Raw genomic sequence first — 13,193 nt, 5'->3', positions numbered from 1 at the left:
GGCTAGAGAAAGTGAGAGCATGTCTTAAAAAGCAAGTTTTCGCAAGGTCTAGTAATAAGTAGGAAGAGTTCCCACTGAGGAATAATTTCTTCTAGGCCATTCTTAATCTGTTTAATTATTTTTCTTACTTACAATGCCCGTAAGAAATACAAAACATCTCTATTAATGTAAAGTAATAGCTGGGTTAAGTGTGGACCAACCAGATACAGTGATGTGCAAGTTAGGTAAGTCACTTTGAATCAAATCTGCTGAACGGATCCATTTTGGACATACAAGGAGAATTTCGGTCTATATTTTGAACGTTCTATTTTTAGCTGGTTTTGGTGTGTCTGTGCTCCTTCTGTGCAATTTTCATAATCCCACATGAGAGTTTTTAAGCCGGATGGCATTTGCAGCAGCTCCCATCCATGTGCTGAAAATTTGCACATCCTTTTCTGTTGCCCTGATTTAAGATTTCATTTTCCCAGGAAGGAAACAGTGAATGTTTTATACATTGTGACTTTTCTTTCTTCTGAAAAAAACCCAACAATTGTGGACCACATAGAAAGTTATATCTCCTAGTGTCCACTGTTCCTCCAATGCGAAGTTGTGGGAAGAAGAAAGACAAACTGACACTGACAGTATTCCTTCCCACCAAGATTAGGGGCAGCAAGAATAATTTACTTTGATGAATTGTAGTCTTTCTTGCTATGCAAGATTCTATAAGGGTTGACAATATAATGGCTTAAAAGAGCCTTTATGATGTAAATCTGGATATCCCAGTCCTAACTGAACTCGGTGAGACTTTGTATACTATCCATACAATGAGATGGATTTTTAAAAACTTGGAGCAGTTTTCTGTGTTTTCCCAAAATCAGAGACTCTCAGTATAAGCACAGACGAATAACCACACAACTGCCTTTTGTAGCCTAGCAAGTGGAATATACATCATTTATTTTTAAGAGGGAGAAGCGGACATCTTCAGAAGCAGCCTCCAATAATTCAGTCAGATGTGTATTCCGTGTAAAAAGTAATACAAAAGACACTGGATGTTCCTCTGTGGTCTGGTTGATTGTATGCACGCAACGGTCAGCTGTCACATGTGGAAAAAGTAGCACGTTTTAGACTGCATGGACAAATGTAATGTCCAAATATCAAAGCATTATAGCATAGCATTAAGTGAGCAGCATAAAATGTTCATCTTTTGGCTTCCTTGGAACTGCACACAAATTCTGGAGAACATCTTTCTACCCTGCCTCCTCAGGCCTTATTTTATTCCATCCCTCCTGGAAAAAAAAAAAAAAAAAGGCTGAAAAGAAAGTCTCCATGAAATCTGATGTTCACGGTTGTTGCATATAAACCGATTAAGTTTGCAGGCAAATTGAGATTGCAATTAGCTATGGTAAAATGGAGAAAACTGAGAAGTAAAACCCAGTCTCATGATGCATTGGTAATCATGTGAAAACAAGTCATGGCAAAAATGTGGGATTGTGCCAGCTGGAAAGTAACCTGAAAAGCCTTCAACATGCTGAGAGGGGCAGAGAGGGGTCGGTGCAATGAGGGAGCGGTGGTGAAGCCCCCAAAGCATGGATGACTTTTCTCTGCATATCCTCTTGAGGTAAAGACATCGGCATGGATTAGCTTGTTCTGGAGTGATACCAGGTGAGAGAAAAGGACTCAGCAGAAGGATTTGGCACTGCCTGTCCGAGAGGACGGAGGTGGAAGTGGATCTGGAAATGCAGTAATTGGGATTTGTAGGAAACTGTCAGTCAGTGTTGAGCTGCGGATGAAGTGTAGCTGCTTCTGTGGTGCTGTGATGGAGTAGCACTAGCTCGTAGTTCCCGTCATTGTGTGTTTGTGTGTCTTGTTCCTAGTGAGTTTGTGTTTGTTTCTGTGGTGTCGGTCTGTAGTGTGGTGGCCGTCACATTCGGGGTGTTCTCCGTTCCTCGTGTAGCGTGTTCATTAATGAGAACAAAGGAAACAAAGAATGGAAGTTAACAGGTTATCAACTTTTGTGTCCATTTTGTAGCAGTGTTGTCTCTCAAAACAAAACCACAGTTGTGCCACAGACTACACCCTGTTGATTATATGATAGGGGTCTTATTTCCACATATAAACATACAGAAGTCCATCAGTGCACTATCAGGTGCCTGAACTGCATATACAAATATCACATGATACATTTCTACGTATTCTTCATTCACGATCCAGATGTTTAGCAGCAATCTATTAGACACTTAGCAGCTTTATCTCCCTTGATTTGAGCAGTACAAATCCCAGTACTTTGCATGATTTTGGCTGATTTTGCATTCATAAAAAGAAGGAACACATATTTTTTTAAATTACACCTGAATTAACTAGGTACATTGATTCTTATTTGCCACATTCCTAAAGAAGCCTGATCAGAATAAAAGAATGCAGAAATTTCTGATGAAAGTGATTTTTCCTTTATTGGATGAAAAAATTAAATCAATGATTTACAAATTATTGTGCAAAACTGGCAAATCCCATTACAAGCATTTCTTTCCGAATTATTTGTGAGACCTTGTGAAATACAAAATGCCTGCAGGCACATTAAGGCGTAAGATGAAATCGATAAGGCAGATAATGTTCTGTGGTCACTTTACGTATACCTTTCAGAGGGCTGGAAGTGTCTTTTCCTCAGGTACAAAACAGACGTGCACAAGTCAATAAGTCAATCAAATAAAGAAGGAACTGATAGGCTCCAGAAAGTATACGTAGGATGACTTTCATTTTTCAGCGGAGTATGGTCCTGCGGGTGGTTTATGGGATACTTCCCTCTGCCTTATCTTCTTTTTCCCTAGAGGAGGAGAGGAGTATCTGTTCCGGTGACAAATACTTATCAAATAACACAAAATGTCCCAGCAAGGGCTGCTGCAGCCCAAACAGAGGCAGCAGCTGGTTTTGCCCTTGGGAAGCGGGAGGAGTGCTTGGGAAGAGGAGATGGATGCTGGGGCTGATGCCGGAGGGGAAATGGCAACACAGCCCCCGAGAGCAACGCAGCCCCCACAACCTGCATTACGTCCTTGCAGCTGCTGAGGTTGGAGCACGCTGGATGTCGGCCAGCAGAGATTTTGGGATTACACTTTGAAGCCTGAAGCAATCCCATCTTTAAATGCATCTTTACTCCGGGAAGTAGGAGTTCAGTGCCATAGTGTTTTTCTGTGGTCACACATGGGAAGAGGACGGCATCTGGCCAAGCATCCCCCTTGTACAGACAAATCAGTTTTAGCTCCAATGTGGGAGACACAAAATGAAGGGCATAGAAAGTTCTGATCGGAAATATAAGTGCCACAAGATTAATTAACTTAGTATAAATAATGAGGTCTGACTCTGCCTTCTTGGGTCTTTATTTTTGAATTAAGTAACTTTCAGAAGTAAAGTGGATGGGTTGCCAAACTTAATGAGAACATAAAATCGAAAGTATTACGATTAAAATAGTGTTGGACCTGAAAGGGGAGATACTTAAGCATTTTACTCAGAACTCAGGCTCACACAGCTTATCACCGTGACATGTGTGGAGTAATTATTTTGAGTAGAAACCAGAGAATGAAGTCAGCTTGTGCAGAGAGCTGTCCTGTATCTGAAGAAAGGGGTCTTATATGCTTAGTTGGTTTAATATACGCTGTCCCATTAACTGCCTAATCAAAAGTGTTGCAAATGAATAAATAATTAGGTTCAATATATGTGCATTAGATGCATCTTCTGCAGAGATGTTAACATTTTATAGCTTTGATTATCATAAAGAAATATGCCACCGAATTTGTAATCCTGTAAATAGGAGCTTATCTGGCAAACATCATTGACAGTGCGCTGTCTCAGCTACTCAAGTGCAAACCCAGAGCAGAGTCCTGAAGGGAATATCCAACATGTAAAATCAGCATCCCAGCTTTAGTTTTCAGAAGAAGCCACACAGGAAATTCCCACACATATTTAGGGCATTGCTATTTATTTGCACACTGTGCTTTGGTTTTAACTATTGATAACCGTGAGTTGTGCAGATGTCTGTCCTGCAGTTCTTTTCTTTTTTCCTTTTTTTTTAACACCGTGGAGACACGTTTTCTGCTAAACCTATCCCTTTGTCCTGCTGATCAGCTCAGGGATTCCCATGTTTTACCTGTACAGAATGTATCGATACAGGAGCTTCAGGCTCAGCTTGAGCAGGAGACGAGACTTCACCGAGAGGAGCAAGAAAAGTTTACAGAAAGGATCATCCAGGTAAATACGAAACCCGCCTGCTGGGAGAGACGCATGACCATGATGTGTGGCGTGGACTTTGATAGTCAGGACCATGGGAACTTGTGTCCTGATGGCTGTGCCTGTTTGGCCTCATCTGAGTAAATGAAGAATCTGGAAGTTGAGGAAATGTAATCTCAAGCCTATTTTGACACTTTGAATCTGGTTTCTCTGCTTGGTGGAGAGAAGTTTTGTCCTCCCCTGTGTGTGGGAAGTCGAGGTCGAGACATGAAATACTGCATAGGGAACAATATCAGCCCTTTCAGCTCTCTATGAGCTGGAAAAGGGTGCGTTTGATCTCTAGGAGCATAGTTTGGCTCTGTGCCTTATTCTGACCCCTCCTAGCCCAAAGAAAATCAAGCACTTCTCTGAAGTCGGAGGAGTTGTTACATGCTCATGACTGAGACACAAATCAGGACTTTTTGTATTTCTCAGTACCTCATGCTTCCAACCCTCTTATTCATAACTGGTGAATAAATCATATTTTGTTACATGGGTTCCCCTGCTCTTTTGAAGGCTGGAACAGATTAGTCAATCTTTTTGTGATCTCTAGCTCCTAGAGCAAAAAAAAATCTTTTGCTAATTTCTGCAGGCTGTTTGGCTCTTAACTGAAGTTTTCTTTTTAAATTTACTTCGTAGACTAAATTCAGCATAATTGTTGCATAGTGTAAAGCATTTTTCTTTGTGCCAGCTAATCTCATTATACCCAAGTGGTATCTCTCCGTTTTTTCATAAGTAGCTTTAATTTCCAGTTGATCTCCATAGGAGCTTTCTCATGGAGGCTTTTGAAGGCAACCAGTAAATTGATTTCCTTCCTAGTTGCCTTGGCCATGAAAGCTTTTTGGAAGCTATGCCTGCCTCTCAAAGTTCTTTTCTTTTGCAATAGCTATCCATGGAAAAAGCATAATACCCTATGAAGCTACCTCCACCAGGGTCTTCTGCAAGCATTTGTGACCATGGGGACTTAGATCATAACAGCCTGTAAAAACAATGAAAAATGAAGCAAAATCAAAGCTAGCTATTCATGTTGACAGCCAGCAGAAATAGAAAAATAAAAGCATCTTCTGGATTCTTCATTTTTTCCAGATTATGCCCATCCTGTTGATATTGTTCCTTTTTTATCATCTTCCAGGATTTCTGGTGGAAATGACTCAGATCTTTGCTGTATTTAACCATAAATTCATTTGGTGGAAAAACCTGCATCAACACAAAATCTATTTGTTTCTTCCTGTAAAAATTAAATTTAAAATAAGCCCTGTTTTTGCTATTGCATTTTTAGCAATGTTTAATGACATCAAATTGATGTGTGCTAGCAGTGTACAATCTCCATGATTGTTATTATGAGTTCCATGTATGTTTCTTGGGCCATTATAGCTCATTTTGTTCCAAACTACTTTTAAGCTACATTTTAAACCCATTTAAGCTAGCAACTACTGTATATAATTTTAATTTGATCAGGAACTTTTTAAGGCATGGTAGTATAGATGCTGAAGATTTGCATTATGCCAGAGCACATCATTTAAACGTCGGGAGCGCCCTTAGTAAACCATCTAGTATGGAGCAGTAGTCTGTGTCGGAAGCATCTGAATGTTGCCATGAAAATCAAGCACATATTTCTTAGCAGTATTATTTGTTAGGGGGTCCATGCTCCTGAAAAAGAATCTCTGAAGTATTCGTCATTCCTGTGTGAATGTTGTTTGTTGTAGGGTATGTTCTTACAATTTAAATTGTGGTCGTTAGCATACTGTGCCTTTCATAGATTTCATCTATGGAGCTGGTCAGCAAAAGAAGAGGCAGTTGTTCCGCAGAATGGAAAATAGTAGAAACTGGGATCTGTAAGCAGTGGTTCTGTACTCATTTTCCATCTGCCTTTTCTTGATCAATATGAACCACAGCTTGGTGTTGAAGTGGAAACACTATCTCATCCATGCAGAATATGAGATGTTGTACAACTAACTTGTACAAGTGCTGTTGGGCGCAGGTCATGCCATGGTTTGATTTTGACATATTGAGGGAGATGTCATGTTTAAAGAATAACATTTCAGGTGGCCTTGTGTTGAAACAGGGGTAATTATACATGTGTTCCAAAGAACGAGCTTTTCTTGGCGCTTCTAGTACTGAAACTGAGACATGTTGAATGCCAAGTTGCAGCCTATTCCTGTCTCTTCTGTTCCTGCGCGTGTCCCTGATCTAGTCATATCAGAATGAGAAACTGTTTACTGTGAGTCGTTCAGATGCCTCTGAGAATGAACTGTGAGAAGTGGGGGACCAGTGGTTGTACCTGAGATACTGGATGTGATTCCTTCAGAAGCGTTGCTCTTCCAGAAGCAGAGGGAGACGTAGGCACAGAGGAAAGGATGAGTCTGTGGCTGGGGAGGGAAGAGGCAAGGGTCGTATTCCAGGTGTCTGAAGGGCAGCTGTGGTCCCACCTTGTAGGAATGCCTGCAGATGCATTTAGCAGGTGTGATACGTGCAGCAGTGTGGGGTGGTGGCTGTGCTGGAAACATACTGTAGGTATACAACCAAGAGAGGGAGGAAAATATGAGTGGTATAAAATGCTTAAGCAGCAAGACAGGTCTTGCGCATCTTGAAAGTAAATGTCCACTTCTACAGCAGGTTACCTGGATATGGTTATTTAAGCAAAGCATTATCAGCTGCTGTCCTCTGATTTCCTCAATGGTCATAACTGCTGAGGAACTTAGTCAAACTCAGTAGCTACTCAGTACTGATGAAAATTGGAGATTTCAGTTTGTCTCACCCAACAATGTACAAGTCCTGGAGGGTGCCCCAGGACACCACCCCATTGACATGCTGCCTGTTGTTCCATTAAAGCTGGAGGAGGAGCATATGCAGACCCTACGGAGGAAAGACTTGGAAGTGCAGAGCTTGACTTTGCAGAACAAACTGGAAGAGAAGACCTGGAGCCAGGAGAAAAGTCTGCTGCAGCAAGAACTCAGGCATTTCAAGCAGGATACTTTTCTCCTGTATGTCAAACTGAAGTGGCTGCTGAAACATTGGCGGCAAGGCAAGCGAATGGAAGAGGAAGGGGAGGACATATTAGAGGTAACTGTCCCACCCTGTTAACCCAATAAAGTTGCAAGCGGTGTGGTACTGGGATGTCCCTTCTTTAAGTGTAGCCTTTAAATATGATGTGGCATCAGCAACTTTATAATTACACATAGATTTAAAGGGGGATTCAAATTAAACATGAAGTCTTTTCTTAAGTTGGCTTGTGCTAAAGTATGTTCTACATGATATGTTACAGATCACCCATCTTTAAATCTGTACCCTTAACTAGAACAAACATCTGGTCCTGAAAAACTCTCTCATAGTAAATGAAAATTTAATTAGGTCTCAAATATGTGACTCCTGAATAATTTTTGGAAAGAAAAATACGTTAGCGAGCTGATGGAGTCAAATCTGTTTAGATGGGTGGAGTGCTGTCGTTTTTCTCATCGTGTGCACAGTGTGTTCCTTACGAAGTCTTCAGCAATACAGATGGAGGGAAGCTCTGTTTTCATGTTGGCAGGAGAATTATACAGCTTCTTGTGGGAACTTACAGTGAATCATTCTTGTTTGTTCCTCTTCTCTATACACACGTCTATCACCGTCAGCAGCGGTACGACGGTAGTCATCATGGTGATTTTCCAAGTAGCAACTAAATTAAGATCAGGAATTTCAGACGTACATAACAACCTGGAATCCCCAAGCTGACACATCTCAGCAGGGGTGTGACTGCCACCCAACATGCACTGTGAAGAAAGGTGCTGCAAAATTGTGTTGAGTTGCACATCCAGAATTAGTTTACTTTGGAAATCTTACCTAAAGAAAAAATAAGTTAAAAAAAGTGTTTGCCCATTCTGACATGTTATACAAAATTATTGAGAATAATAGATTTGTTTTGCAGGTTCGTGCAATTCTGAAACAATTTGCTAAGGCAACTAAGTAATTTTTTCTCAGTATTTCTGATACTTATGTGCCTAGTGTTTTTCATTGTTTGCTGCATTTGGCAGTACAAGAAACCTTTCAGGTGTGATTGGAGTATGCTTAAGTTGAATACTCCAATGTTCTCTATTCTTAGATAAAAGGTGGATGAACATCTTCATCTTCATCTGCTGTGGTAATATGAGTCAGAAACAAGAGATGAGTAGCATTTTAGAAATAATTTGCTTCTACTTTACTTCAGCAGTACTAATATGCTTCTATGTAAACTAGCTCATCTTCTACTATCAAAATAGCTTTTGGATTTTTTGACTGGTTAATAGATAATCAATCCACCTCCAGCCATTATTGGAGTCATGTGTTTTGCTAATGCATTAGAGAGAATAAAGTGCTTGGTTTGGATACTTCCCAATTTCCGTATCTTCATCAGATAATACACCACTGTCTTGTATAGTTTTTCATTAATGCATGATGGATTATAAGCATCTTGTCAGCTGCATAGATCACCCGTTTTGCAGGCCTGCGTAGTATTGTGTTCATATATGCAACATGTCATATACCACCCAAAGATCATTTCCTGTAGCCTACAGAAGTCAATATAACCCACCACAGAGATGCAGGGGAAGATAGTCCCTTCCTTAGCCCTTCAACAGATACCTGTCCCCTGAGGTAAATGGCAAAAGAGTGTTGATGTGTCCCATCTCTTGCATTTTAGATCGAGCACCCTGAGGCCCTCCCAGATTTTGGCATTCAGTCAGAGCAGAAGGCGGATGATGCAGAGCGAGAGGAGGAGGAAGAGGATGTTGTGTTTGCATTGACAGATTTCTCCCAGCGTCCCACTACGGAGAGCACTGATCATGGACCACAGCTTCAGACTGCAGAATTACTGCAGCAGCAGAAGCAGGTACTATACCGTTTGTATATCATGTTCTGGGCATGAAAACTGGATTTTCCAAGCGAGTTCATTTTCTTCTGCTGCTGTCTTAAATCACCTAGAATCATACTTGTAAAAATACTTCTAGCTACACAGCAATTACAGTGGATTTCATCCATTATATTTATATTTAATCAGGAGCCACGTGATTACTGTTCTGTTGGCAGATGCTATCAGTGAAAAATCCCATTTCCTCTTGTGGCTGTTTGCCCAGAAACATCTATCAGTATGTGATGGTTTGCAGAATTTACATGCTCCTCTTGCCTGAGCACTTTTATTGTATTCTACTATCAAGCTTTTAGCAAGAAGAGGTGATTTTATTTCCTTTAAATAATTTAAGAAACTAGCCCATCTATTTAATGTTTTCCTTAGAGATGATGGGAAAACAATGCAAAAGTTCCTTCCTGTCACTGGGCTTATTTTTAAATGCCTAAAAGCAAATCATGCTAACTTTTCCCTGACATCTCCTGTGCCCTGCCTGTGTGTGTCAGAGCACTGCCATACATCCTAGCCTTTTCCTTTGTGCATTTGGTATACCAGCAGTCCTAACAATAATAATGGCAAACATTCAAATGGGACAGACTTAAGGCTTCCAACAGTTCTTCAGGAGCATCTTCTTACATTTTTAAAATGGAAAATGTTCAGATGAGAGCATCCTGTTACATGGAAATATTTGCAATCGTAAGTAGAATGGAGCAAGAATTCTGTGCAAAACATATATTCAGTGAAAAAGATCTTGAAGTCTTATGCCCCATCTCTATCTGAGCCCTTGACTTGTGAGCCTGTTCCATGGCGAGAGCTCTCAGACAGATCTCTGTATGGCCGCAGGACTCTACTGGACTCGCTGCAGGCTCTGGGGATTGCGTCTGTCTTTGCATTTTGGTTCTTCACCTTGAATTCCCCAGACTCACAACTATATACAACCTGTTTGCTTATTATCTATGTGGTCTAATAGATACGCAGCAGGTATTAGTAAGTCTCTATCCTATAATAAGGTTAGGCTGGTGCTGGCAGATGCACAGGCTGTCTTGCAACCTACCTCTCTAGTTCAAGATGTAACTTCAGTTAGAATTTCTATAAGAATAAAAATAGTAGAGAGCTGTGGTCTTTATACTGCTTCATATTCTGCTTTAAGTTTATAGACTCTTTTGCTTTCCTTTTTCATAGTGATAGCTGACAACTTCATTCTCTAGCTATTATTTTCTGTGAAGTGTGCTACCAAGGTAGTATTCATTTGATCACTTTGGCATTTGGAAAGGCTCTACCTTGCCATTCACCCAGACCTATCACTGTCATCCTCTCAGCAAGCTCTTCTCTGGTAGAGGCTGAAAAAGACCATGGAAGAGATGCTCCTGAGCACGTCATGTAATTGCATTTCATCTGTAGACTGATTTAATCTAGAATAAGTAACAGAAATATAAACCAACATGCTATCTCAGTACAAATTCTGTCATGTACTAACTTTCCATATAGATCTCTTAAAATGACTGAGAACATTCAAATAAATTATGTCCTCTTTGAAATAATCATTGCTGAGGCTTTAATCTCAATTAAGGTGGTAGAAATGGGAAGTAGGATTGCTTATAATTCATTTTTGTGTGCATTGCAAGGTTAATTCTGATGCTGTCATAGATTCTGGGCATCAGAAGTGTCTTCTGGAAGACCATGACAGAGGAGTAGTTGCCTGCACACCTCCTGTGCCCTCGAGGCTCTGCCAGGGCCTTGCTCTGCCCTCACACGACATAGTACCAGTTGGGCCTGAATTGTCCATCTCACTGTAGTGGATGGCTTGGCCCTGCAAACCTCCTGCGTGCAGGACCTTCTCTGTGCTCACCAACCTCAGAGACCCTGGTCCTGGCTCTGCACACATTACAGACTTTCACCCATAACCGTCCACTTAATTCATATATGATCCCCAAACACATTAACTCAACAAAAATAGAGCAAGAAGACACTTTGCCTGTGTTGTCCCAGTTTAAAAGCTCTGAGACCACCAGCAGACCCAGAGCACGTCCTTCCTGGAGGGGTGTATCTCAGCAGTGCTCACCTCCCAGTATACCACTGACTAGTCAGGCTGTGCTGAAAAACACCCAGGGCTTTGGGGGTCTTCTGCAGCTTCCTTAAGCCCGCAGCTGGAAAAAGGCACTGTTTACATGGGGAATTTGGGGTGAGTGGTGAAGCTGGAAGTCTCCAAGGTTTACACCTGCCTAGGAGAGCCCTAAGTTCCTGGTTCTGCCTGGCAAGCTCTGAGATGAAATGCACCAGCACTTGTTTCACATTAGGAAGGAAATTTCGCGATAGTCTAGGAGTGGCTGAGATAACTAGGTCAGAAAAAAGGAAGGGCTTACAGTAACTTGAGGTAACCCATATTTATTTTTAACATTTAATGTTAATATTTAATGGCTTGTATTTTCAGCCTGCACTCTCGCTGCTGACTTTCTCACCCTGCCTGGAAAGTGGAATTGTTTTGAGAAAAATGATGAACCCTGAGGCCTTAACTTCAACAAGCAGCCTTTAATTTTATATTATTATGATTTGAGGTACTTGACTTGGTGGAAAGTGCACATCTCGCTTGTCTGGGATTTTTATGTGGCCGGTGTGTGAAGGGATGAAGGCATAGCTGAGGGGAAAGGGGAGAAAAAAGGTTAGTTGATGAGAGGCAGAGTAGATGGGGACTCTGAGAAGGGCCAATTCATCTTTCTCTTCATGGCGTTGTCCCTTGGCTGGTAGCTGGGGCGCACTGCAGAAAGGGTCAGGCAAGGAACTGGCATAACTCAAGAGCCAAGTGGGAAGTCTGGTCATGGGCAGGAGATAAGCAGGCAAGTTGGGCTGGTGGCCCAGTAGAGGAGGGCTTGCTGTAAGTCAGCGTTTCTACGTGTGGAGTAAGAGATCAGGGAGAATAGCTTGTGCAAAAAGGAAGAGCTTTGGTTCAGTTGAGCAGAAAGGGTGAGATGCCTTTGATGGTGTAAGCTCAGGGGAGTAAGAAAAAAAGGGTTTACACATCTGTGGTGCAATGGAAAAAGCAATAAAAAACAATACACTCGCGTTGTTGCTTGGGAGGGGTGTCAAGAAAATCCCCAATTAGATCTTTATTTGCTCATACAATATTTGTTTTCAAAGCTTAGCTAAGAGAAAATCCCAAAGGAATAGTAATTAAGACCTAAATATACTAAAATGATTTGCACCAAGATCCAGCTTCACTTTTGCCTAGATCTGTGATTAGACAGATAAAATGCACAGTTCTTGTTCGCTGTTTAGGCTCCTGACCTTGTGTTTTTAATTCACTGCTCCAATAAACTGCTTATAATACCAGGCTGTGGCTAAATTCTTCAGTGAAATTCTCAGAGAAAAAAGAATTGTGATTAAAAGCAGAGCCAAGCTTCAAACAGCTACTCTGGTCCCAAACTTCTCTAGAGCTGGAGGCTCCCATCTCGGGGGTTCACACAACTTAGCAAAGACTCCAAAGTCCTGGAATTTGAGGAATTGAGGTTTACTACATTAAGGTTTTATTTACTGTCAGATGTTGTTTCTTTTACCTATAAATCCTGAGCTGTGGATACAACAAGACTTTAAACTGCTTTTGTAATTTGCTTGTTTCTGATCAGTTGTGAATCAGTCAGATTCCTCCATGCTTTTTAAATTTCAGTAACTGGTAAGGTACTCAAGAGCCAGCTCCAGAGAATCACAGCCATGCCCCATTTCTTCTGCCTGTACAACATCCCTGGGAGCAAGGGGAAGACCATAACAATCCTTATGTATCTATGGGACTTATTCTAATGCAGAAGCTGTTTGGCAGTTTTACCAACAGAAATCTAAAGCATGTCTAGATGTAAATGTTGTATTTCAGAGCACATTGTCTCCAAAGTGCTTTGTCTGTTCTCCAAAAACACTCCAGTTTGTCAAACAGAAAACAAAAAATAATCTCACAGACCTCTCCAACTTCAGACTGCAAATATAAAGTCATGCAAAAGAGACTTCTCTGCAGGAATTAAAAGTATGTAACCAAAATTGGATTTATATTGGCAAGTTATTTAAGAACCCAGCAATCCCAGGGGGCACCTGGGGTACTTGTCTCATAACA

General features: G+C 41.1%; 1 protein-coding gene across 19 annotated transcripts in view; it reads left to right on the top strand.

Moving 5' to 3' along the window:
- The window catches only part of MTCL1 (microtubule crosslinking factor 1), a 111,355-nt gene that overhangs the window by 71,266 nt on the left and 26,896 nt on the right, over positions 1 to 13,193 (top strand). For 10 of the 19 annotated variants that reach the window (XM_074576653.1, XM_074576652.1, XM_074576657.1 and 7 more), the window contains 3 exons: positions 4,126 to 4,218; positions 7,069 to 7,299; positions 8,894 to 9,082. In XM_074576653.1, the coding sequence (XP_074432754.1) occupies positions 4,126 to 4,218; positions 7,069 to 7,299; positions 8,894 to 9,082 (513 nt within the window). The remainder of the gene's footprint in view (positions 1 to 4,125; positions 4,219 to 7,068; positions 7,300 to 8,893; positions 9,083 to 13,193) is intronic. The other 9 variants (XM_074576661.1, XM_074576656.1, XM_074576662.1 and 6 more) reach the window with 1 other exon arrangement.

The sequence above is a fragment of the Larus michahellis genome, chromosome 2, assembly GCF_964199755.1.
Source record: "Larus michahellis chromosome 2, bLarMic1.1, whole genome shotgun sequence".
Classification (NCBI taxonomy): Eukaryota; Metazoa; Chordata; class Aves; order Charadriiformes; family Laridae; genus Larus; species Larus michahellis.
This window is presented reverse-complemented; position numbering and strand designations above follow the sequence as displayed.